We start from the raw sequence: 27,852 nt of genomic DNA, 5'->3' as shown, positions 1-27,852 counted from the left end.
AAGGAAAGCCCTATCAGTTATCTCAGGAACCTCAGGTGGGGGAAGGGAAGTAAAGATGGAATCTGAGCAAGGACCTGCCTCACTCAGTTTTACAAAATGCTATCTAAAAGAATATAAATGATGATTTGATTAAATTATAAATAATGCTGTCAATTAGATAACTCTTCACAGATTTAACTCCTCTCTAATTATTCTCCTTATAAACTCCACAGCCACTAAGGTAAGGGAGGGAAGGCAGGGTGGTATTAGGAAAGGAAGATATAAAGGGTCTATCTAAAATAATAATTTCTTAAGTAAATATATCAATGCTAGGCTAAATTTCAATATCGAAGCTAGATACTCTAAGAGCTCGATCACTGACCTCCTCCCTCCACGGAAGATCCAGTCAACTCCTCCTCAAGATTCTAAAACCTCTAACAGCTTTTTGGAACTCAGCCAAAGCTAGAAAAAACTATATCCCCCAATTCTGTATACTACATAGTACTGTCTAATGGGGAAGGAGGAAATAGGGAGTTTGTGGAGGAAAGATGAATGTAAAAATAATGATAAAGTGACTTCTTTGGAGGACAGCAAACAATCCATTTTGGGTAAAATGTAGAGTACATGAGTGGGAGTAATGATAGCTTAAGGTGTTTATAAGTGGTTGTTGAATTGAATATAGCAACTAAATTTTACCAAATACCTTCCACATGGTGAGGTAAATGTAGACAAGAAGGTAGGTACCACACTATGGATGGGCCTTGAAAGCCAGGGTAAGGTATGTACATTTTATCTCTTTGGCAAGAAATAGTCGTCTGAGATTCTTTATTTTAATGCCATATCAGTTCCCTGGGAAGATTAGAATTCAGGAGTGTGGAACATGGCCGAAATGGAGGAAAACTACACGCCAGGAGTCTCATTAAGAATAGTCAGGGTGAGAGTTAATGAAGCCTGCAATCCAGTGATAGCAGTACCAACAGTTAGAAAGAGACTGATGTGAGAGATGTCCAGGAGGTCATGACATAGCTTGAGGACTAAGTGGGAAATATATGGCAAGAATGGATAGCTTTAAACCAGATGACTGAAAGATTTATGACATGTGTGATAAAAATGGAAAAGTGTGAATGAGATTCAGGGTTGTGAGGAAAGAAGAGTAGTAGATTGGGTTTTGACTGACTGATGTTATGACTAAAAGAGAGAATAAGAGAATTCTGCTCAGAAATTATATAAAACATTAATAAAATAACAGTAGTAAAATAATGCTCATAGTTATGCAAGGCAAATAGGAATAAAAGCTCACTGGTGATTAAATTTAAAAAAGTAAACCCTAAAAGAGAAAAAAATGTGAAGAGAATGAATGTTAGATAAGGATGATCAGAAAAAAAGATTTTCAGGAGAAAATACTCAAGGTCTTTTCAAAATTTTCACTAGAAGAGCCATAAACCAAAATGGAAGCCCCCGTTCAGGGGAAGCCCATGGTCAGTTAGTCTACTGTCTCCCAACAGTTTTGGTGAATGCCTTCAATGAGCATATTGCCTTTGGTGACTGATTCTCATACCATTCTTTTCTTTTGATTTGTTGGTCAGTTTGTTTTACTTCTTCTTAAATTCCTTGTCATCAGAGATGTCTCCCTGGGAGAGAGCAGGGGATGGATATAAGAAGAAATCTAGTTCCTGATGACAGATGTTCCTCAAAAAAAAGAATGCCACGTGCAGCCAACTATAGGATCTTTTGGGGCAATGAAACATCAATTACTGCTTATTAGCAAAATAAAAAAGCAGCCAACTTGAAGAATCCTGATTTCCATCTTGGAAGCTGAGGTTGTTTCATTCTTTAATTTTGTACACCCAGTGACAAGCAACACAGTTGTTGCTGTTATTGTTGTTGAGTCATTTTCAGTCATGCCTAACTTTTCCTGACTCCATTTGGGTTTTTCTTGGTAGAGATACTGGAGTGGTTTGTCATTTCCTTCTCTAGTTCATTTTACAAATGAGGAAACAGAGACAAACAAGGTAAAGTGACTTGCCCAAGGTCAGCCAAATAGTAAGAGGCTGAGGCCACACTAGACTCAGATATGTACTCACCACCTCACTGTCCAAGAACACAGCAGAAGCTCAATAAATACTTATTAATAGACTGAGTCAAACATGCACCCTCTGACTACAAATCTAGTTCTCCTCATTTTCCTCACTGCCATAGGCAATGTCCTTTGACTTGTTAGTACTGTCCCATCATAGTGATATACAATGTATAGACTGAAGATAGATTAGTGGCTTTACCTCTTAATCTTAAGTCCTTTGTCTATAAAATAGGGATAATACTTTAACTGTCCACCTCAGAAGGTTATTGGGAGAAATACACTGTAAGCCTTAAAATGCTATCTATATAAATGCAAGTTATTTTAAAATTTACTGATGGATTTTTGTGTTTCGCTAACATGCACTTTTTTGAACATAGCCAACAAAAAAAGTTCAGGTACATTAGTATTTCTATTATAGTGCCTTAATTAGCCTTAATTATTTTTTTCACCATTCCTTTCTCATTCCCTTCCCCTGCAAACTCTCCCTTGTAACAAAGAAGCATGGTTAAAAAATCAAGGCAAACCACCACGTCTGTATCAGCCATTTTTGATGGTATACACCTTTTTTCAGGCCTACAATCAGTGTTCCTTAAGGAGGGTGAGGTAGGTATATTTCCTCACTACCTCTCTAACTAGTCCTTGCAATGCGTCTATATTTCTCTTTTACAGTGTAAGGATCACTGGATAGATTGTTCCTCCAGTTTGACTTATTTTCCTCTGAATCAGCTAATAGCAACTTTCTGCTTTTTTCCGAATGTGCCAATTTTTCTGGCATTCCACAATATTCACAGGCTACAATTTGTTCAACTGTTTTCTGAATTATGATTACTATTTTATTCCAGTTTTTTTATTTTTAATACCAACATAAAGTGTTAGCATAAGCACTCAATTAACATAAGGGACTCTGACTTTTCTGCTTTCCTGGGATTCTGTGCCCTATAGAGGTATTGCCCAATCAAAGCACTTCCACAATGTAGTGATCTTGCTAGCATTGTGCTTAATAGCTCACAGTTCCACCAAAAGGCCTACATCCAATTTTCTATAAAGTCACCTTTTAAAATAACATGCCCTAGGATATACTAGGAGTGTTTTCCTTCAATGCATAAGAAAAGGGCTACTAATGATGGGACACTGGGCCATATGCTTAAAGTTGGACTTTACATGGAATTACAGGAATAAGAAATGTTTTAAATATTTCATCTTTTAAAGGTTATAACTGAACCACAATGAAACAATTTACAAATCTTTTCTTAATGACATTACATAACGTGAATGCCATCCTGATATACAGGTTCATTTAGAGAAGTAATATTAGGAAACAAGATGATAAAAACTATTACCCCACACTAGTAACAGGTGCAACTAAATGGCTCATTTGATGGAGAGTCAGGCCTGGAGACAGGAGGTTCTGGGTTCAAATCTGAATTCAGACACGACCTAGATGTGTGACCCTGGACAAGTCACTTAACCTTAATTGCTAACCCATTTTTGTTCTTCTGGCTTTACGGATTAAAAAAAACAGAGAGAGACACACACACACAATACTGATTATAATCATTCATCATCCTTCTTCATCAGACTTCATGAATGAATTTATATTTTAACCCAGTATCACCATTGGGAGATGTGTGCTGCCTAAAGTGGTTTCTAGGCTCCATTGTTGTTCTTATTATAGACATCAGTTTAGCATGGGGTAAGGTTCTGTAACATTATTGGTTAGTAGCCGTGTCATTTCTGTTGTCCAATTCTATTTGTCAATCACTTTTATTCAGGGTTAAGTTGCCTCAACTGAGCATCTTCGTTTTTTCTCCTTATTCTTAAAGATCACATTAATATGCAAACTTTCTTCATTGAAAACAATCTTGTTATTTCCTCTTGTCCTTCTGAAGACTTAAATATCTCTGAATAGTTAATATGTCACATTTGTTCAGAGAAATACAAAATAATAATTCAAGAGAAAAAAGATTCAAGATTTTGCAGGAAGCAAATTGCTTCACATAGCTACTTCATAACTTTTGATAGAAACAATCTATTTGTTGGCGATAAAGTCTTTCCAAGGGGCTTGGAAGGAGAAGCTTGAGGCTGCCTGACCACCTCTAGAAAGAGGAAACCAGAACCACAAATTTCTTGAAAGTCTCCTGGTTTACAGGTAGGGAAGTACTTGCTGAAATGGGTTTTCTAATAAAAATAAACTTAATCTCAAAAAAGTATATATTTAAAGAATTTAACATAATGATTTAATTATAATTATGTATTAATTATTGTTAATTAAGTATAATTTAATTATGATAGTTTAATATATCCTAAATTTCATATTTAGCATCACTGTAGTAATTTCACTAAAACCAGACCTAGAAATGACCAAAACCCAAGTTGTTGTGGGCAAAAGGCAAATATGTAAACAGGCACACTTGTTTGTGTGCATGCACACACGAACACATTCTGGCATTCTCAGAACTTGCAGAACATAACAAATGTATATAACTAAAATATAAAAGGCAATACAGCCTGAAAGTTATTAAATGATTAACTTCCTACTATATTAATATCTTCAATGAAATCCTGCTTCTAATATAAATGATTATGTTAATAAATGTTCTATATTTACATAAAACATATACATACTCTTTAGTAAATATGCCCCGAGGTCCTGTAGGAGTACCCTGGCTGGCATCAACTTGATATGTCTCCAAAATGTTTCGAGCAGCAGGACTCAGGCGGATCCTGAATAAGAAAACACAGGTTGCATGATGCAAAAATTCATTGTTCTAACAAATAAAATGTTCTAGATTAATGATGTCAAACTCAAACAGAATTTATTCCTTGCAGACTGCACAATGACTTAGAAAAACACAAATTAGTATTAAGTATGTTGTTTGTATTTTTATTTATTTTGCTAGATAATTTTGGTTTTACTGAATCACAAAATCAACTTACAACCACGTATAAAGTTAAATTTCACAACTGTCTTAGGTCATTCAAAATAATCTCTATTACTCTGATTTATTTTATAGAGAAAATATCTTTTTAATACATTTAACTAATCACTTGTTCAAAATATTCTTTAAATGAAGGTAAATAAAGAAAAAACAGAAAGCCTTTTTCTTCAATTCTCATTCAGATGATTCAAATATTAAGGGCCATACAATTCAAGCCGATCTGAGACTGGTTTTGAATTCAGGTGTTCCTGATTTCAGGCCCAGCACTCTATCAAGGCATGCCATTATTTAACAATAAATTAAGCTTTTATTTCAAAGATACCTCAAAAGGTAGGAAGGGCTGAGAGCATCATCCTAATTTTAGAGAAAAGGAAACTGAGGCAAGAATAATAGTCATTGGTGGTGGAACTCAGTTTCCTTGAACTTAGCCAACCTACACTTTTACATGTATGTAATATTATTAATCCCTGACATTTATGCCTCAAAATTCTCCCATATCTGGAACATCCTTTTTATCTCATCAGTGCCACTAAGAATCCCTAGCATGTGTATGTGCATGTTGTAAGAAGGAAAATTTAGGTATTTATAGATATATATTAAAATTATGTGGCCGCCAGGAATCAACAATTTAGGTTGATTCCGTAATTAAATCAGACCCAAGTCAGCATTGGGTTGAAGTTTATTTACAGTCTGGTAGGTAAAAAGTAGGAGTAAAGAGAAAAAAGGGAGAGGCTAGTCCAGGCCAAAGGCCTGGACGGAGAGAGAGGAAGGTTACAAAGCTTAATAAATGAAGCTGTAAGCCACAAGGCCCAACAGCCAGATAGGCAGAGTTTAGAATTGGCCCAGCTAGGCCAAGGAAGCCAGCCTAACTTACCCACGTGACAATATAGAGTGTAAGCGTTCTGTGGTCTCAGGAGATGCTTCTTCTTCCAGTTCGAGACGGCAACTGCCCCCACAGGAAGTTCACTAACTTACTTAAAGAGATAGTGTCTTTCATCACTTCCTGTGGTCCACTTCTAATTCAAATGGACAAATGGCAGTTTCTACATTGATTTGGACTGCCCAAAGGGCAGTCCCTTATTCCTGATTTGTTACTTATTGTCACGTGTGGGTAACTCGTCTCCCCTCCCCACTAAGGGAGGTTAGGGTGACATCATTAGCACGCCTGGGTTGAGTAGATTTTTGACTATTAATGGGCTGGAGCTAATTCTATTTACACAATGTGCATGAGTGAGTGACGTTTTCCCTGATAATATATACGTTCTTTGAGGACAGGAACTGTTTTCATTTTTAATTTCTAACCCCAATGTTTGATATAGGGCCTAGAATAGAAGAGACATTTAAACTTAGTTTATTAATACATTAATATAGTACTTTACATATATTATCTCATTTGCTACTCAAAGTAATCTTATAAAGTTAATGCTTCAAGTATCCCCATTTTCCAGATAAGGAAGCAGAGATTGAGAAAGTGACTCAAATTAAACCAAAGTCTCTTGACTTAATCCAGCACTTTATTTATCAGAAATTAGAGGATAGAACAAAATTACTTGTATTGTTAGATTCTGTACAAAATATTTTATGATCTGACAAACTGAGGAGATGGTTTGCTGGAAGAGGGCCAAAAATAAGACTGTATTTTGCTTAATAGAATCAAATGTATTTTTATACTTGAACAATAAGCTCACTAAGATTTTATATTCTCTATACTTTTCAACTATGATTATAAAAATATGAATTACTTATTTATAATTAATAATTTATGAAAGCTGATATATTACTTCCTCAAACCTTCATCAAGATTTTTTGTGTATAATAATTCGTGTATTCAGATTATTCTATTTGATGAAAAAGTAGACAAATGAGTTACTAGTAAATATGTTCCCGAATGCCTAGAATAGGAAGGTGAGGAGGGGCTTCGGGAAGGAATAACATGGCATTTTCCTTTATTAGACATCCTTTAATGTCCTCAAAACTGTTTTGTCTCCAACATAGACTTCCTCTTTTTCTTCTCATCTTTATTTTTTAAAATATCTTTTCATAATGAAAGATTATTGCTGCTTTTTGCTCTTATATCATATTCATGGTTAAATACTCCCTCTCCAGTTGTCTACCTAGCTAGCTTACCCTCTTAGCAACCTTTTTATAAGCTGAGCAAAACTAACCAAGAAAGTGAGTGTATCCGATAGCACCTTCCCACCTATGCTCCACAATGAGAGGAGAGCTCCATTTTCCCAACGTGTCTCTTGGGCCCAACTAGGCAAGTTTAACAATAAACAGTTTTACTTTATTGTTCTTTCCTTTGGCATTTTTTATTCATCATGTATACAGTTTTCCTGGCTGTTTCCTTGTCTCTCTCACCCATTCCTCTACCATCTCTAGCAGTGTCAATAGCTCTAGTCTCATTTCCACTTCCTCCTTCAGTCCACGGGAGGCTATGTTAGACTGTACCACTGTGGTTCCTCTCGTTAGTGATGAAGGAAATGGGCACAGCAAGCTTTACAGATCTTTTCCAATTGTGTCATTGCAAAATGCCCTTAGAAGGATTTGGCTTGTTGCATGAAGTGGTACTGCTCCTAATCTTCCACCTTTTTCTGAACAAATGAATTTATAATTCAACTTAAATTGTCCTTATCTGCCATATTGCTCTATTTTTTTCTGGCTAAGATAGTTTCTTGGAATCTTTGGTCCCTTCATAGTAATTTGAAGCATAATTTAAAGTTAATATTATTGATATTAATAATATCAGTTTAAAATTTCCTTGGGAACAAGGAGGGTCTTTCACCTTTCCTTGTATTCCTAACACACAGCACAACGTGTAGTACACAGCAGGCGCTTAATAAAAATTTACTGATTGACCAGCATGGTAATAGGCTGTGTTGATATCTGTTCTTCTATATACTTCCCAATTTTTTTGTTGTTGCTGATGTGAGCAGCTGGTATAAACAGGGCAGACTATAGCTACCTCAGCTGCACACTTATTTTTTCATTTGTATTAGTGCTTCTAACTTTATATTACTTTTTATTTTTGCTTTATATGAAAATAAACAGGAAGGTGACTCATAAATGACTCCCATTTCCTATCTATTAAAATAAATCATATAAGAAAAAATTTAAGCTTATATTCTATTTGGTGCTAACCCCATCAAGCACCTCAGGTTTCTATGATGTCTGCAAGCCTTTTGGCCCTCTTACTGCTTACTCCTAAACTCTTTTCCAACATATATTATGCTGTCATCCCCTTTAGTATTGAAATTCCTGAGTATTAAATCATATGTTGATTTAACTTAATGGATCTTATCTACCTTTTCATCCTCTGAAACAGATGTTGGTGTTTAAGCTGCAATCATCTTCCTGGCGGTCTTTTGGTAAATGCTGATCATCAGCACTAGAAGACAAGATGACCAAATGACCCATGAAGTGATGTTTCTTATTGCCTTTGGACATGCAATAAAACCAACTTCACCAACTCATTTCTTTACCTATTCAAGGAGAATCTGAAGGCCATCCTTCAATTTACCTGCTTCTTTACCAATCTCTACATTCTGTATGCTTCATTTATAAGGAAAATATCAACTCTGATGACTCAATTCTGCCAGTAGTAGGTCCACATAGTCAAAGAAAAAGGATCTACATTTCTAGTAACAGAAGAGGTAACGTTTATAGAAACAAATTTTGTGATTCCTAGTACCCTATGGACCTTTTTATACTGCTATTTACCACCATCATTGCCAAGATAGAGGGAGCGAAACAAGACTAGAAAGCATTTTGTTTTTTTCTTTGTCTAGTGGGTTGCCATGATCAAAGAGTTCATTATCAAACATCCAGCCTCTTAGGGATGAGCCTCTCCATTCTTAGCAAGGTGAAGCCTTGGAAAGCAAATCTCATCTGTTGTTGACACTTTACTGAAGTCTCCTCAGCATGGCAGAACCTGCCAGATATTACATACTGCTGGAAGAGCCTTCAAAAGATCAAGGTGAAGGGGCAGCTGGGTGGTTCAGTGGATTGAGGGCCAGACCTAGAGACAGAAGGTGCTAGGTTCAAATCTGACCTCAGACACTTCTGAGCTGGGTAACCCCCATTGCACAGTCCTTACTTTCATCTGCCTCAGAACCAATACTTAGTATTGATTCTAAGATGGAAGGCAAGGGTTTAAAAAAAAAATTAAGGTCACCTCAGTACCTTAATGAGATGTTGCTATAGGAAACTGTGGAGGTGAAGAAAACCAATAGCAATACCCCTAAGATACCACATTCTTATAACAGTAAATGGGAGGGGGAGGCATGAAAATGCCTTATGTGACACTAAAACTCCTTTAAGGATGGCGCACTCACTGCGGTTTCCCAGCTGGGCAGGCCTGTCTGGCAGAAGCAGCACCAGCGGCTTCAACTACAGGAGGAGCAGACACAGGGGGAGCGGGGCGTGGCGGAGGACCCACATCTTTGGGAATCTCAACCTGTTTCCAATCCGCTCCTTCCTCCACCATCAAGCCAATGAGCGATCCTAACCGAATGCCTTTGCTTCCTTCTTCGACCTGCATTACGAAAGACAAGGACATATAAAGTGTAAGCTAAATAGTTATAAAGCATATAAGGTGTGCTAAAAGTCTGCTGCACTTCACCTGGCCTTTTGACTCTGAAAAGTACTCCAATTAATACTACCACAATTTCTGAGTAGGACAAATCATTAAACTGCCCTCTGGCTCCATTTGTCTGTTTCTTCATCTATAAAATGAGGAGTTTGGGCCAGAGAGTCTTGTTGGAAGTTAATTTCTCTCCCCATTATGTCGCTTTTTTTGATGCCATCTCTCAGTGACCTGGAGGTCAAAGACCACTGAGTAAATTCAGGTATAGATGAGCCTCAAACAGAAAAAAGGGAGTTAAAGAACCAACGAACTAACGAGACAGGAAACAATGATTCCACAGGCACTGACCCCTGAGCAGCCCAGGAAAAATAAAAAACTATGACTGGTTCCTGAAATGCGACATGTGAGAGTTAGTGAGTGGAGAAAAAAAGCTTATAAATTCAGACCACAAGCAGGTCTGGGTCTTTGGCATGCGTGGAGGAGCAAAGTGGACCCTTGGTGGAGTGTAGTTAGAGGCCCATAATGGTGGCTGCTGATGAAAAAAGTTAACTACCTCTCTACCTCTTACCGCTCCTGGGCCAAGGACGGTCCCTAGCCCGGATGAAAAAGGAGGAGGGTTGGGCATGGGGCTAGCAACCCCACCCTGTAAAAACTACATCTGCTAAAGAAACTGCAACCTAAAGTAGGGGCAGCTGGGTTAGCTCAGTGGATTGAGAGCCAGGCCTAGAGACGAAAGGCCCTAGGTTCAAGTCCGGGCTCAGACACTTCCCAGCTGGGTGCCCCTGAGCAACTGTGTGACCCATTGCCTACTGGTTGTGGCCCTATGCTCCTAGAATGGAGTCCCAGGATAAAAAAAAAAAAAAAAAAAAAAAAAAAAAACCCAAAAAAAACCTCTCTACCTCTCTCCTACTTTTTCCTCTCTTTACTACTACTACTACTACTACTACTACTACTACTACTACTACTACTACTACTACTACTACTTCTACTACTACTACTTCTACTACTACTTCTTTTGATTTAATAAAGTTATTAAGCTATAAACAGTCTCATAATTTTAAATAATACAGCCTTTAAAAATTTTTTTTCACTCTCTATTTCTCACCTTTCCCTTCTCCTATCATTCCTCAGGTAGGGGATAGGGGCAAAAACCTTTTAACAAAGAGCACAGTTAGGGAAAACACACTCCTACAATGACCACACCAAAAATAAATGTCTCACTGCAACTTGAATTCATTCATCTCTCTGTCAAGAGGTGGGTATTCAGCATTACTCTTCTGGGACTGCTGCTGGTCATAGCAGTGATCTCTCTAACCACCACTCCCTTCTAAGTACTGCCTCCTGTCTCTCCTTTGCACCTGTAGTCACAGTATTTAGCACAAAGCCTACAAAATAAAAAAGGTCTAAGAAACACTTTTAAATTCATTCATTCTATCTTGTAGGTCTTCTAGTCTAACCTATAAACTTCAAGAATGCTTGCCCAACACCTTCAACAAAAGGGTCGAACTCAGTTTTAAAAATTGAAAGACATCAATAGAAATGGTCAAAGGTTTTGAACAAGCAGTTTTCAAAGGAAAAATTCCAGGCTGTCAATAGCCATATGAAAAAAAGTTCCACATCATTAATAATTGAAAAATAAAAATTAAAGCTACTCTAGGGGATGGAGCTGTACTAGAGCACTAAGTTTTCACTAACTCCTACCATGCATACCTTTTGGCCCAGTGATACCACTACTAGGTTTATATCCTAAAGAGAATTAAGAAAAATAACCAGTTCCTGCCCCCAGGATTCATGCATGCTTGACTGCCTGACATCAATCCATTCCCTCTCTAGTTGTTCTCTGCTGTGGCCCAGCTAGAATTTTTTCCTGAGTTCCTGCCCCAAGTTCACAATTTTTAGAAATGTGATGAGATTAAGTCTACCTTACCCATTCTCAAATCTAATCACCAAAAGTGTAAACAACTCCATTTAATTCACAAGTTTGGAGGTCTGTGACCCACATGTACTAGAGTGAGTAACAAAATCAGAATTTACTGACTGCCCCCTGGGCAGTCCTAACAAAAGCGCCTGTTGTGATTGGACATGTAAACTAAGAGGAAGGCACAGGAAAAGATGCAAAAGAAGCCCCTTTAAAAGAGAGTGACAACTTTCTGTAGCACTCTTCTTGTTCATGACTTGGACTTGGAGGAACCCTGGATTTGGGACCCTGAGACCTTGGTGAGACTGTTCTTAAATCTTTCCCTTAGAATTACACGTGGTGAATGTAAAAACTAAATCTTCCTGGACTTCTCTAAAGGAACTGCTCTTTAAAAAGAGATTCTGTGCCTGAAGCTCCTGCTTCATTCATCTTCGGCCCTCCGGGGCCCTCCAGCCTTGGGCTCAAGGCTGAGACCCCTTCGAATGAGGACTAATTAGATCTGCCTGAGTTGAACAAGGGGGCTGGAGCAAATTACTTAGTATGTTAGATTACTTATCCTATATTCTCTCTCATTTTCTTTATTTTATCTTCCTCTTCTCATTTGTAAATAAACTTCATTAAGTCATTTTGACTTGAAGTTATTCTTTAATTGGGGATTGATAATTATTCAATTCCCTGGCAACCAAATCTTTTAATATCCACCTAACCAAAACCCCTTTTTACCCCTTGCAGGGCTTTTGGTAGTTGCAAAGAACTGGAAACTAAGGGAATGCTCATCAACCAGGGAAATGGCTGCAACAATTCTGACTACATGACATAATGGAACGTTACTGTGCTGTAAGAAATGACAAAGAGGAAAGGACAACTTCAGAGAAACCTAGGAGGATGAAATTAAGAATAAAAGGAGCAGAATTAGGAGAACAACTTATAAAATAACAACACTGAGAACTCTAATTAGTGCTATAATCAACAGTTCCAGAGGAGGAATAATCAATTCAAGATGCACAATGAGACATACACTTTTTGAATGTGGTCAATATGGGAATGTTTTTTGCTTGACTGCTCTCTGTTAGAAGATTTCTGTCCCTTTATTCTATAGAAGGATTGGGGGAAGGTGAGAGGTAGAGAAAACAGATTCATGTTCCATGAAAGTGAAAAACAAATTTTTTAAAGCATATCTAGTCCAACCTGTTTATTTTACAAATGAAGAAACAGAGATTCAAGATATTAACTGACTTACCTAAGATCATATAGAGGTTAAACTTCAGAACCAATATCAAGTAAAAGTCTTCAGTATCCAAAACTAGGACTCTTTCAGTGCTCCAGAATGCCTTATAATTTAACATATTTAAAGGCTTACTACCTGTAGATCTCTGTACCAAGTGCTGGGGGAGACAACAAGTTTGTATAAGATGGAGTCCTTGCCCTCAAGGAATTGTTACTCTGAGAGGGGGGATAAACAAAATAACTATAATGCACAATACTACAAGTAAGTTACTATGTACTGAGTAATAAAGAATTTCAGAGATGGGAAGGGACCTGAGTGGCCACTTAGTTCAACCCATATGTAGAGAAACAAAATCCCTCCTTGAATATCTGCAATCAAAAATAAATTACTCATTATACAGTAACCCATCTACTAATTGAATATCTATAATTGTTAAAAATGTTTCTTCACATACTAATCCAAATATCTGTCTCATAATAAGCTTTTATTTTTATTAATTTAAAAACCATTTTCCACCTTAGAATCAATACTATGTATTGGTTCCAAGGCAGAAAAGTGGTAAGGGCTAGGCAATGGGAGTTAAGTGACTTGCCCAGGGTAACATAGCTAGGAAGTGTCTGAGGTCAACTTTGAACCCAGGACCTCCCATCTCTAGGCCTGGCTCTCAATCCACTGAGCCATCCAGCTATCCCCCATAACAACCTTTTAAATATATTTTGGTGAAACCCAAAGTTCGTTCGTTCTCGTTCTCTCTCTCTCTCTCTCTCTCTCTCTCTCTCTTTCTCTCAACCCACTATTGATATTAATTTTAGCTATATCTAAGACAGTAATATATAATGAAACTGTCCCACTTACTGAAACAAATATATTATATATTATTTATTCTTTTGGAAAGAGGAATTTGGCTGAATCACTAGCTAAAACTACAATTCTATGAAACTGTATTGGTACTCTAATGAACGGAGGATCCACTTAACAAACTGGGAGAGATCATGAATTCCTGACTTAGTGAAAATGAAGTTAACACTCAATAACTAACCAGAAGTTTATCTTTTCTAAGCAAAAATGTAGGGTACTAGTTTAAAATGCTTATATGCAAAAATTCATTTTAAGTTCATCAGAAGTATCCATATATAACAACTGTTATCACAAAGCATGGAAAGACCATGGGACTGAAGAGGGAAGACCCTGATTGAAATCTTGGTCTGGGTGTATCTAGCCTAGTTACATAATCTTTCAGACATTCAGTTTTCTAATCTATAAATGAGAACCTTAAACCAGATGGTTTCCTAAAGTTGCTTCCATTTTGACATTCTGTGATATTGTGATATGTTAAATGCAAGAAATTCTGAGCCCAATCTGAATTATAAATGAGAAGAGTGAGGAAAGGAAAGTTTTTCTCGTCAAAAGTATTTTTAATAGTGAATTTTCACACCCAGTAGAATTGCTCATTGGCTACAGGAGGGGTGGGTGGGAAGAGGGGAGGGAAAAAACATGAATCATGTAACCACGGAAAAACATTCCAAATTAATTAAATAAGAGTTTTCCAATATAAAAGTATAAAAAAAATAATGAGTTTTCACCAATGTAAACTGTTCTTACCTTTTAGTTAGTCTAAATAATGTTTTACACACAAATTTCATTTAGTAGAAAGGAATATGCAAAAACTTTCAAACCTGGTCTACTCAACCCAACTTTTTCTTTTATTTCCTCATAGAAAGCAAAATTTCTAGTTTGTGCAATCAATTTTTAAAATGACTCAACTTTGACTATTTGGGTATGCTGACTGGTTGGAGAGATTTTGCTTGTTAGGAGAAATTGAGCAAATTTGGGTTAAAGAAGGATGTCACTAATTTTAATAGTCAACCTAAATCCATGAAATACATAGAGTAGCCTTAAAATTATAAAATGTAGGTTCTGGAGTTAAGAAACTTCAAAATATTTCTGATTGCTGATAAAGTTGAGTAAAATGATATTTTCAACAAAGCAAAACTAGATAAGAAATAGATCTTTACAAGTTAGAACCTATTTTTATCTAAGCAATTAAAAATAAAATCAAGTAGGGTTAATTAGTATTCCATGCTAATAATCTCAAATATAACAAAATTCTCACTGACAATCATGCTTCCTTAACTGAATCATTCTAACATTTCTACTTCTGCAAAGCCTGATAACTTTTTTTTTACTTTAGCTTAAGTTGTGGCAAAGGTCAAGTCTGCTATTATTTTAAGACTTTCATTTTCTTGTTAAAATGTCTAATAATTTGTTCATGAACTAAAAAATATTTTTTAAAAGTTAAAAAATTAAGCTATCATCTTTAGATGACATATAAGTTAAACTTTAACCAAAAAATTCATTAAATAATTCATTAAATCCAAACAAAGATAACTCTTTTAAAATCTAAACTAGGTATTAGGTTAATAAAAAATAAAAATACAACTGCATCAAAAACATTTTCTTTTTGAATATTCAATAGGCCAATATGAATAGCTCTCAGAATATACACAAATTCTCTATATTATATAATATTCTCTAAGCAAAAAAGTTCTCTGAAATCTGGGTTAAACTAAACAAAATATGAGATTAAATGACCTTACCAATTCCTCACTACTCAAATAAAAGATACCTTTGTCTCTCAAATATGGTTTTTCACCTCCGATTTTCACCTAAATGAAGATGATATACTACAGAGATTAGGTATTAATTAAAGTGTTTTACATTTTGGCTTCCATGAAATCAAAAAGTCAAATAAAACTTATATCTAAGTGCATATAGTCTTGCAGAATGAATTAAATTAACAATAAATTCAGAAATAACAGAATTTCACTCTCAATCCCACTTAGATAACATAATTTATAGAAATAATTATTCCCAAAACATTATCAATACAATTCTATTTTAAAAACATTAAAGACAGTGCAACTATAAATACTAAGATTATTAGTCACTAGAAGAATGAAAAGAAACCTTTCCTGAGCCTAGGGCATCACTGCTGCATTTATTGGCTCATATTGCTGGGGCTAGAGATTTTTTTTTTTTAAACCCTTACCTTCTGTCTTGGAGCCAATATTGGCTCCAAGGCAGAAGAGTGGTAAGGGCTAGGCAATGGGGGTCAAGTGACTTGCCCAGGGTCACAGAGCTGGGAAGTGTCTGAGCTCAGATTTGAACCTAGGACCTCCCGTCTCTAGGCCTAGCTCTCAATCCACTGAACTACCCAGCTGCCCCCTATAGATTTTTTTTTAACAAATCTGCAGATAACTTTTCTTCTCATTGTTTTCTGTCTTTTCATTTCTAATTCTGGGTTGGGTTTGCTCTTGGTTTTTCTTTGATTAAAATTATTAATAATTTTTCTATTTTTTAATCTTTTCAAAAAACAATCCATATATCTCAACTGTTTTCTTATTTTCAACTTAATAGATCTGGTCTTTGTTTATTTATCTTCTTGTTTTTTTTTATTGACATAAATATTCAGGGCTGTGCATTTGCCTCTGGGTACAGCTTTAGAACCCCCTACCCAGATTCTAATGGGGAGCACCTGTGCTGTCATTGTCTTTAATGTATTCTGATATTATTTTTATAATCTCTTTCACTTCATCATCATCTGACTCCTTCACTCCTATTCACTGCTGCTGAACATACCTGGAGGAAATCATGGAACTGTGCTGTCTGGGTCCCCTACAAATTTATATTTCTTAATCTGAAATGGGCCCTCAAGGAAGCCAGGCAAATATTGTCACTGCCTAAATGATTTGCTATCCTCTTCTCCACAGCAGTGATTTCAAATTTTGTCTCTTCTCAAGGCATCTTTGTCACTCCCTCACACCACCCTCTTGGCAGAGGCACTTGTCTCACTGAATTCACAACATGAGCTCTTCCTCACCTCTCATCATTATAACCTGTTCCTTACCTCTGATCTCAAATGAATGCCAAGGCAAACGTCTCTACCACGCACCCTTGACCTCATATTCTCTCATTCCACTGTCAACCTCACTCTTTCTTCTCTTCAGTCTCTCCCTATCTCCTACTTCCTTCCCAGATGCCTATTCATCAAAAACCTGCCTTGATCCTCTTATCCCCTCTAGCTATCGCCCTCTCATGACCTCCACAGCTTAACTCCATGAGAAAGCCATCTATAATCTATGCTTCAACTTCTCCTCTCACTCACTTTTTAAACCCTCCACAAAATGGATTCCAACCTCATCACCCAATTGTATTGGGCCTCTCCAAAGTGGCGATGATCTCTTCACTGCTAATCTAAGGGCCCTTTTCTGCATCTCATCTTCTCTCATCTCTCTTCAGCATTTGACATCATGACTTTAACTCTCCTCCTGGACACTTTCTCCTGCATGTTTTCCTGGGGCTTACTGCTCTCTCCTGGCTCTCCACCATTTGCCCAACTGATCTTTCTTAGGCTCTTTTCCTTGTGGTCATCTCCGCCATGTACTCTAAGGAGAGATTTCTTCCAAGGCTGCAGTCTGGCTACCTTTTTTCCCCCCTGATGTTGTTTCAATTTGTGACCATCAGCTCCCAGGGCTTCCATTCTCACCTCTGCAGGCAATTCTCAGGTCTACACATCTTGTACCCTCTCTCACACATTTCCATCTTTTTACTTAGATATGTCAAATGCTCAACTCAAACTCAATATGGACAAAATAAAATTAATTCCACACTCCACCCCTCCCCAACTCTCCCCTCTTCTAAACTTCCCAATTCCTGCTGAGGATGATTCATCACCCTCCCAGTCTCTCAGGTCTATAGCTTTAGTGACATACATCCCTGTTCACTGTCACTCATCCCATACCCAATTCACTCCTGAGTTCTCTGTAAAGAACTTCTTAACCTGGGGAACAGAATTCCTTACAAATATTCTCTTAACGTGTTCCACAGTGGTATCTTCTATTCTTGTAGCCACAGCCCTGAATCTCCTCCTTGGTCTTCAGCAATAATCCTGTCTCCCTCCCTCTCCAACCTCTCTAATCCATCCTCCACTCCACAGCCAATGGGAACTTCTTCTAATGCAGACATGACCTCTTCACCCTCTAGCTCCACTGCTCCCTACTACTTCTAGGACCAAGTATCACATTCTCTGGCATTCAAAGTTCTTCCTGAAGTGGCTCCTTCTTTCCTTTCCCATCTACCTATACCAGTACTTTCTTCCATATTCTCTATGTTCCTGCTACATTGACCTACTAGCAGGTCCCTGACGCCACATTCTACCTCCCATCTTCAGACTTTGAAATGCCTCTCACCCAAGTATGAAATGCCCTGCTTCTCACCTCCAGCTTGAATTTTGCTAGCTTCCTTTAAAACTCAGCTCAAATCCTACCTTCTGTCTAGATCTTTCCCATTTTTCCCAGATGGTAATGTTTTACCCTCTGAAATTTTATCTTCCTTCTATTCTGAATTTATCTTGGATATACCTACTTAAGTGTTATCTCCAGCTCATTTAAATTGGAGCACTACAAGGGAAGAGTCAATTTTTACCTCTCTTTCTATCTCCAGCCCATAGCACAGGGCCTGGTACTTAGTAGATGCTTAATAAATGCTTCTTCATTAACAGGGTGACAATTGGTAAGTCAAGAGAAATTGGATCAAATTAATTTCAAGAACATGAAATTCCTGTTTCATTTCAAATGACCATAGTAAAATCATGGGGATATTTTTATTGCACCATCTCCTCTCTCCCTCAAAAAAAAAAACAGAGGTCCAAGAATCACAGAATTCAAGTTGAAAAAGAACTGCAGAATCTAGCTAGTCTACATGTGACACCTGGTCAACCAGTATTCATATGCACAGGACCAGACCATATGACGTGTTAGCAAGTACTTCATCTCCAGACTGAAAGTAGGTGGCCCATCCAGTTATCATTCAACCTAACTAGATTAATACTTAGCCTATATTTTTCCATTCTGGTTAAGGCAAACCACTATCAAGTGTATTAATGAAAAAGATATACCATTCCTTTAATATACCTGTCTTATAATCTTATGCATGGTGAAAAGGAAAAAAAAAATAATTCTCTTTTTCATTAGGAACTTGGATTTGAGCCCACTTTCCAAACTTACTATTTCTGTTACTATGAGCAAGTCATCTCTGAACCTCAATTTCCTAATCTGTACAATGGGGTTACTACCTATAGTCCTTATTTCAAAGGGATTTTGTGAGGCTCAAGTGGCACAGGATGTTCAAGATATTTTAGAAATATTAAGGTAAGTAAGTCCCAGCTAGGAGTAATATGGAGGACAAGTCTCTTTAAGATCAGAAGGGTTCACAATCTGATTTGTTCAGGGTAATTAATTTTTTTTTAACAGTGCAAACCTTTAAGCCTATTAAGTTATGGAAGAGTTCCAATCGGTTTCAGTGGAGATCCCACATTAAGTAGATCATAGACCCTTGAAGGACTGCTATCCTGTGGCTCTTCTATTTATCCCTTATTGCCCCTCAATTACATCACCAATGGCTATTTAAAGCTTTTCCTTTATGGGTCCCTGATCCTAACCGCAATTCCCTCTTGTGTTCCACTAATGATTCAGATATACCTTTAATTAGAAGCTGAAGACCACCTAGAGAACCCTCAGTCTTTCATCCCTTAACATCCTCACTGATTCCGTCTACCTACCTAACCATCCCAGAAGAAAAGGGTCCTTTCTCCCCTCCAAAGCTAACCTTTCTAAATTTTATCCCACCTCTCACTTTGTCTTTGCTCATCTTACTTCATTAATTAATTCCTCTACCTCAAGCATCAACATCTCCACAAGTGTACTGAAAAATCCCACCCAAATCCTGCCCAAATTCTAACTTCTACCTTTCTGGTGATGTTACTATCACTCTGCCAGTCAGCCAGGCTAACTTCTGAGCTGTCTGAGTCTTCCCTTTCCTTATTCCCTGAGACTCTTCAATCAGTGGCCAAGTCCTATCAATTCTACATCAACAAACTTGCCCTTGTATGTTCCTTGTTTTCTCTCCTGTTACAAGCTCCCTCATTTGGCATTTATCTCTTCTCATCTAGATTCAAATTTAAATCTCAATAGTGAACTGATCTCATCACAATCCTGAGTGGTTTTCCACTGTGTGCCTAATATAGCAAAAAATAGGCAGCATCCTTCATGTCATAGAATAGTACTAGGCAATTAATTGCCATTTTAACCTAACATTTAGGTCTTTTAAAACCTAGTTCTTACCTACTTGCCCAAAGAAGCCAGGTTAATGACCTAAGCCTTGGAGGAAAATAAAGACTCAGTTATTGGTCAGGAGGCTCCCTACAACTTGGGAGTACCCTTAGGGACAGGTCTCCTACTCTTATGAAGCTTTCCATGTCCCCAGCATAAAGTTATCTCTGCCTCTTCAAAGTCATCCCTCTACTTTGTCTAGTTATCTCTTCTACACTTGTCACATTTTCCTTGAAGACATCATTACTGTTAAAGACATTTTTTTTCCTCACCATTAGAAAAGAGGCCCTTTGAAGGAAGACTTTGTGTTGGCTCTGAACACAAGTTGTGGAAGGGAAATGAGCACATAATGTACAGAATAATGAAATTAGTAAGTAATAACTTATATTTTAAATTAGTGCCTTAATTAAAATAAAATAAATAAATCATAAGATTGCCTACCTAATGGAAGTTACTTATTCTGGCTATTGTGCTAATAGGGTTGCTTCAAGTTACAATTTTCTGATTCTTAGTAAAATATAACCTTTTTATGCCTAAATTTCAGGTCAAAACCAGGAATTATGAGAATATGTTTGGAAAGAACCAACACTCCACAATGAGTAAGAATAAAAAGGTAACTTCTCTATTTAAAATTAAATGTAAATTAAAAAAAAAAAAAAAACTAAGGCCATGATTCCAGTTATCAGTTCTACTTCTGAAAATATCCTGGGTTTTTTTATCCCTTTTCTACCAAAACTATGCATATTTTACATTTCATTATGACAAAGGTATGTGATTTTTAAAATAAAATATATAGCAGAATAACACAAAGTTCTATTTAGGTATGCAATTTTCACCATGGACAGAAAATAGCTGCCACAGACCCGCTGACATTCTTGGCAATTCAAAATACAATTCCAAGCATCTAGACTGAAAATACTATCAATTCAGAAAGATTTTTATATTAAAAAGAGGTAAGACTTAGAACTAGCCAGTCAAGCTTTATTCCAGTGACCATCACCATGTAATACAATGGACTTATATCAACATGGTGATTTAAATTACCTTATATTTTCACTGTACATTAAAAAAATCAAAGTCAAAGAGCATCTAACTTTAGCAGCGATATCTAAACTATTAGTCTCCATTGCTATGGAGGAGATTCAGCACAGAAACCAAGGTTTAAGGGAGAACTCTTATGGAGTCCTCCAGATGTCATTTTTTGCAGAAGAAATTGTGTGGATTGTACCAAGCTCTACAACATGGCAGAGCCTCCAAAAATCTACAATTTATCTAAAGAATGGAGCTAAGCTATACAAACAAGAAAAGTCAAGTAGATAAAAACCTTCTATGAGGCAAACAGTTGAATAGGAAAAACAGAACTCAACTATCAATACACATGTGCACACACAGCTCTGTGTGTGTGTGTGTGTATGTATGTGTGTGTGTGTGTGTGTGAAAGAGAGAGAGAGAGAGAGAGAGAGAGAGAGAGAGAGAGAGAGAGAGAGAATGTGTGCACTGGCACAAGAATGTCAGCAGGTCAATGAATCCTGCCTGTTCATCTAGTTTCCTAATGCTGTGAAAAGAGTGAAACAATCAATAGACCACTTTTAACTATTTTTAGCAATCTGTGCAACTAGTTCCTTGTCATGGTGAAAATTGTCCACCTAAGTGGAACTTCGTGTTACTCTGCTATATACTTAAAAAAAAATTTTGTATGTATTTTGAAGAAATTTCTTCCAATGGATAATGAGTTGGACCCAGTATAGGATAGAAGGAAGACAGTATGCTGGATCCCCTTTGGGAAATTTATAAAGTTCTTTTAATAACCCCCAAATGAAAGAGAATTTATATTTTCATGAAAATTGTTTATTTTTTATACATTTTAAAAAAAATTTTGGGAAGTATTTCTATAGGGGCAAGTCATAGAATAAAAGAGTCTTGGGTAGCTTGAAATTAAAGATTATCTAGAGAGCAATGAAGAATAATGAGCTGACTACAATATGTTACAAATATGAAAATAAAAAGGAAATGCAAGTAATCTAGGACCAAAAAATATGGGCTAGTCATGTCTCAAGAGAGGAATAACCTTTATACTGTAATAGTATCTACATGATATCAGGAGGAAAAAAGGAATGTCTCTGATCCATTGGGAGGACTCCCTATGGTGAAGTGATGGGAGGAGATGAAGAAGAGTCACACAGAAAAGACAGATGTGGAAGGGTGGAGTGAGCTAAATGAAAATCAAAATGACAATGTTTGGATCCTATATGCAATCATATATACCTTGGAGTAACTCCATACCTTTAAAGGATCTACAGCTCATTCATTGGCTGAGAACCAATACTCAATACTGGAGAGCATACAAAGAATCCATCATAACAGAGAGGTTTGTTAACACAGTGATGTCCACATTAATTCTGCTAGTGCGCATAGCAATCTCTACAAAGTATGGGAAGGAAAACGACATCCCATAAGACTGGAAACATAAGTTGGGTCAAGGTCATCAAGGATTTTAAAAAGCTGAACAGAGGAGTTTATATTTTTCCTGTGAGCAATAAAAAAACTAACGGAGTTGAAGGAATATGGGAGTCAAATGCTTAGAGCTGCATTTAGGGAAAATGATTAGAAGCAGGATGGAGAGGAGCAAGACCTGAAACAACAGGCTGTTGTAATAATCTAAGGGGGAAGAATGAGAGCCTGAAGGCTGGGTGGTCTATGAAGTTAAAGGTCAGATGCAAGAGATATTCTGAAGATGGAGTCAGCAAGATGTGACAAGTGATCAGCCATATGCACTGAGGGGACCTGAGGAGTCCAAGACAAGGCTAAGATTATAAACATCTAAAAGAAGTCTTCCATTAGAGGTGCCTTTGGCAGAAATAAGGAAATTCAAAAGAGAGGAAGTCTAAGAGGAAATATGAGGTCAATTTCTGGAACTAGGTGTGGGTGTCATCTGCATAAAAAGTAGAATTAAACTCATGTTTAAACAGTAAGTGGCAATTAGATTACTGAAAGAGTATGTAAGGAGAAAGAGGCTCAGGACAGAACCTTGGGTAGTTGAGGCAGAGGGAGTGACCCAACCACGCTCCCATCAGTCGGAGATGCCCTATTACTTTAGTTGGGTTGGTTCCACTGCCCCAGGAGGGGCACCTGTTTGTAGCTGGTAGGAATGACGGAGAGGCAGTTTATGATGTGTGGTGCCATTTTGGGGTATGTTAGAAGACTTCTTCATACATTAATATTTAAACTTGATCTAGATGTGGTCAGAAGAAGGTAAGAGCCAAAACATTAGAGGATTGGAATGTTGAGTGAAGGTGAACAATTTTTTTTCTTAACATTTATTAATATTTATTTTTTAGGAAAGTTAACGTAATTCATGCTCTTACTTTCCCCTTTACCCCCCACCCCACCCTGCTCCCCCCGCCATGGCTGATCCACATTTTGCCTGGTTTTAACATGTGTCATTGATCAAGACCTATTTCCATATTATTGATAGTTGCATTGGTGTGGTAGTTTCGAGTCTACATCCCCAATCATGTCTGCCTCAACCCATGTGTTCAAGCAATTGTTTTTCTTCTGCTTCCACTCCTGTAGTTCTTCCTCTGAATGTGGGTAGCGTTCTTTACCATAAATCCCTCAGAATTGTCCTGGGTCATTGCATTGCTGCTAGTACAGACATCCATTACATTCGATTTTACCACAGTGTATCAGTATCTGTGTATAATGTTCTTCTGGTTCTGCTCCTTTCACTCTGCATCAGTTCCTGGAGGTCTTTCCAGTTCACATGGAACTCCTCCAGTTTATTATTCCTTTGAGCACAATAGTATTCCATCACCCGCATATACCACAGTTTGTTCAGCCATTCCCCAATTGAAGGACATACCCTCCTTTTCCAGTTCTTTGCCACCATAAAAAGCACAGCTATAAATATTTTCATACAAGTCTGTTTATCTATGATCTCTTTGGGGTACAAACCCAACAATGGTATGGCTGGATCAAAGGGCAGGCAATCTTTTATCCCTCTTTGGGCATAGTTCCAAATTGCCAGCCAGAATGGTTGGATCTGTTCACAACTCCACCAACAATGCATTAATGTCCTAGTTTTGCCACATCCCTTCCAGCATTCATTAACACTCCCTTTCTTTCATTTTAGCCAATCTGCTAGGTGTGAGGTGATACCTCAAAGTTGTTTTCATTTGCATTTCTCTAATTATCAGAGATTTAGAACACTTTCTCATGTGCTTATTGATACTTTTGATTTCTTTATCTGAAAATTGCCTATTCATGTCCCTTGCCCATTTATCAATTGGGGAATGGCTTGATTTTTTTATACAATTGGCTTAACTCCTTGTATATTTGAATAATTAGACCCCTGTCAGAGTTTTTAGTTATAAAGATTTTTTCCCAATTTGTTGTTTCCCTTCTGATTTTGGTTACATTGTTTTTGTTTGTACAAAAGCTTTTTAGTTTGATATAATTAAAATCATTTATTTTACATTTTGTAATTTTCTCTAACTCTTGCTTGGTTTTAAAATCTTTCCTTTCTCAGAGATCTAACAAGTAACCTATTCTATGTTCACTTAACTTATTTATAGTTTCCCTCTTTATATTCAAGTCATTCACCCATTCTGAATTTATCTTGTTGTAGGGTATGAGATGTTGATCTAAATCTAATCTCTCCCATATTGTTTTCCAAATTTCCCAACAGTTTTTGTCAAATAGTGGATTTTTGTTCCAAAAGTTGGGCTCTTTGGATTTATCATACACTGTCTTGCTGACGTCATTTACCCCAAGTCTATTCCACTGATACTCCCTTCTGTCTCTTAGCCAGTACCGTACAGTTTTGATGTGTTTAACCTCAAGAGTCATGGTCCAAGAACTTATAGGCTAGAAAAACTAAAGCACTCAATATTTAGCTTGGTTGTGTAATATGCAGAAATGAGTAGTCATATTTCTGGGGGTGCAAGGTGGCAGTTGCCACTTTAAATACTGCATATTACAGTTGGTCCTTGAGCAGCAAACATAATCAAAGTAATTACATGGGCAAAATGTGGGACCTACAAGAAAAGGTTTTATAGTGCTAGAATTTATGAAGTTTCTTGGCTTCTTAAAAAAAAAAATCACAAGAAGTGGCAATGGCTATGTAATTTGAAGAAAACCAATCAACAATTATTTATTAAATACTTCGGGCACTGTGTTATTGCCCTCTATTATTTGAATTACTAAATGAAGGAAATAGTTTGGTTATTCTCTATCGCCTTCAAAAATAGAGCAAAAAGAAATGGTCACAAACGGAAAGAAGACATTTTGGATAGAGGTCTCCATGGCAAAGATGGTTAAAAACATTGAGTTGAGTTCATGAGACAGTCAAAACTTCAGACAACTAATGTGGATTTTTAAAATACAGTTTTTCCTAGAGGCAACAACTAGATCAGAAATATATAATTCTTTTCAAATATGTTCTAGCCTTCTTAATAAGTACAGAATAAGTTTTATTGTTTTTCCTCTGTAATGAATGCTAAATATCACTTCCTATGAAACCTGGGAATTTAAAAATGCTTAAGAACTTCCTTCTCATAGTTATACTGTATTTTCCTTGTCAAGCATTTCTTCTAGTCTTATGTGAAAGTCTCTTCTGAAGAGGATTCACGTAAAAGTCATTCTACATACTAACAGCCTTTTAATCCTTTGCTAGTGTTACCTGAGATATTTAAAAAAATGGAATAACATTTCACAACCTGTAATTCTCTTATATATTACTTTCCTAATTAACCAGTGCCCATCTGGATCATTAAAGGAGCTATTATTACCATCTAAGCACCTTCTAAAAACATTAATAGGTGAGTGAAAGATAAATGGAGAACCTTTCATTACATCAGAATCTTTTAAAAAAAGAGAAATAAAAAGAATGTAGTTTCCACATGATACAACAAAGTTCTTATGCACAATGGGGACACAAATTCAATGCTGAAAATTTCTACTTCCTACACAAGGGAGCATTACAGAAACCCAAAATAACATGTAACTTTAAAACAAGTTACGTGCATAGACACACACACACACACACACACACACACACACACACACACACACACACACACACCCCTGTATATTTCAATAAATCTGTCATCTCATCAAAATACTCTTTCAAATGAAAGTTGTGAGAGGCAATTAGGTAGCACAGTAGAAAAAGCACCAGGACTGGAATCAGGAGGATCTGGATTCAAATCTGGTCTCAGTCACTTCCTAGCTGTGTGACCCTGGGCAAGTCACTTAACATTAACTCCATTGCCTAGCCCTTACTGGTCTTCTGTCTTGCTACCAATACATGGTATTGATTTAGAGATGGAAGGTAAGAGTTAAACACCATCTCCCCCACCCCCAAGGCTGGAAGTTCAATGACCAATCAAAAACTTAATCTCTTGCTGATTGGTACACAGCCCTGACCTGCTCCACTTCTGGACTGGCCCATTAGGAGCCTGATGGCCCTGGTACTAAATTTAGTACAGACACTGGGTCAGCTTGGCAGAATGCAGCTCAGAACTCCTGAGGTCAAGAGACTCAACAGCCTCAGTCTGCAAGCAGCAGATAGTTAGTATATGCCCCTGAGCAAACATTTATGGTAATCTACTGCCAAGAAAGTCAATTATTGTCATCAGCATTTAATTTGCTGGTATTCCAACCTTCATTTAAAGATTCTAATAATACACAGTAGCTATATCCCTTTGATTTTCAGATAATGGACCCAGTCCAATGTAATAAAGAAAATCAGACTAAAATCAAAGTTTGAATGAAGTTTTTCTCTCATCAATAAAGTATAATGAATTTTCCAATGATTAGGAACCAAATCTCTGCATTATTTACACAATATAGTGGAGTCAAATGTGAATGTGTATTTATATTACATATTTTTAAGTATTTTAAATGATAAATCAAGCAACAGAATTATAAAAGCTTTATATCTAAAAACTGTAGCTTACCACTATTTTAGCCAAAATGCCATCTTCTCCTGAATCCAACGTGACCACAGCCTTGTCTGTTTCGATTTCACATAATGCATCTCCAGCACTCACTGTTTCACCTAGAAAACAAGGTGGGAGCTTTGTTTGTCTCTGTTTTTTTTTTTAATGTCATAAGCTGCATATGTCAATGGCTGGTAGTTATTTGTAGCCTTAGAACAAGGGCAACCATGGTCTCAATTTTTCTTCAAGCCATTAGAATTTTTAATTCATAAACAGAAATGCTTCAAAATTCCTAAGAACTACCAATAGAAATATATGAAAGAGAACTTTGGGAATGTTTGACTAAAATAATAATTTCATAAAGGTATTTTATAAAAAAGATATTTAAAAAAGATAATTATTGGCTTAATCAATGACCATTTACAAAACATCTACTAGATGAAATATGGCTACAGAGAAACAAAATAAAAGGGCACCTGCCTTAGAAATAGAGGCCAAAGTCATATATTCAACAGCTTTACATGCCAAACATGGAAAGGGAAGCTCTGAGATTCACAAAATCTCTATTCTGTGTCAAGGTATGCAGGATGACCTGGAGTGGAAAGAGACTGACTATAACTAGATCAGGTAGGAGGTATTTCTAAAAGTCAAGACTGAAAGTATGGAGGCCTCAACTAGGTCAGTGGCCAACTGAGCAGAAGGAAGGGGATAGATGCGATGTATAGACATTGAGGGAGAATCAATAAGACTTGGTAGCTGACTGGATTGGAGACAGGACCTGAGAAAAAATGAGCTGTCAAGGATGGCTCCAAAACTTGGTCCTTGAAAAAGGGATGACAGAAAGGCCCCTGACAGGAAGAATTTAAGATTGAAAGATGGATGCGTTTGGATACAAATAGATTAAGTTCAGTTTTAATCTAGTGAATTAGATTCTCTGGGACATGCAATAAAACATGTCCAACAGGCAGTTAGAGAGAAAATAGTATATGTGTAAACTTATACAATGTGTATGC

The 27,852-nt window shown here is 36.9% G+C and overlaps 1 protein-coding gene across 1 annotated transcript in view; it reads right to left on the bottom strand.

The window, feature by feature from the left end:
• Positions 1-27,852, bottom strand: part of PDHX (pyruvate dehydrogenase complex component X) — an 83,836-nt gene that overhangs the window by 30,669 nt on the left and 25,315 nt on the right. Inside the window, exons 3-5 of the mRNA XM_044682407.1 lie at positions 26,858-26,958; positions 9,333-9,532; positions 4,685-4,783 (exon numbers count right to left, since the gene is read on the bottom strand). Coding sequence (XP_044538342.1) covers positions 4,685-4,783; positions 9,333-9,532; positions 26,858-26,958 — 400 coding nt within the window. The remainder of the gene's footprint in view (positions 1-4,684; positions 4,784-9,332; positions 9,533-26,857; positions 26,959-27,852) is intronic.

The sequence above is a fragment of the Gracilinanus agilis genome, chromosome 6 (genome assembly GCF_016433145.1).
Source record: "Gracilinanus agilis isolate LMUSP501 chromosome 6, AgileGrace, whole genome shotgun sequence".
Taxonomy (NCBI): Eukaryota; Metazoa; Chordata; class Mammalia; order Didelphimorphia; family Didelphidae; genus Gracilinanus; species Gracilinanus agilis.
Note: the sequence above shows the minus strand (reverse complement) of the source record. Positions and strands in the feature narration are given on the sequence as shown.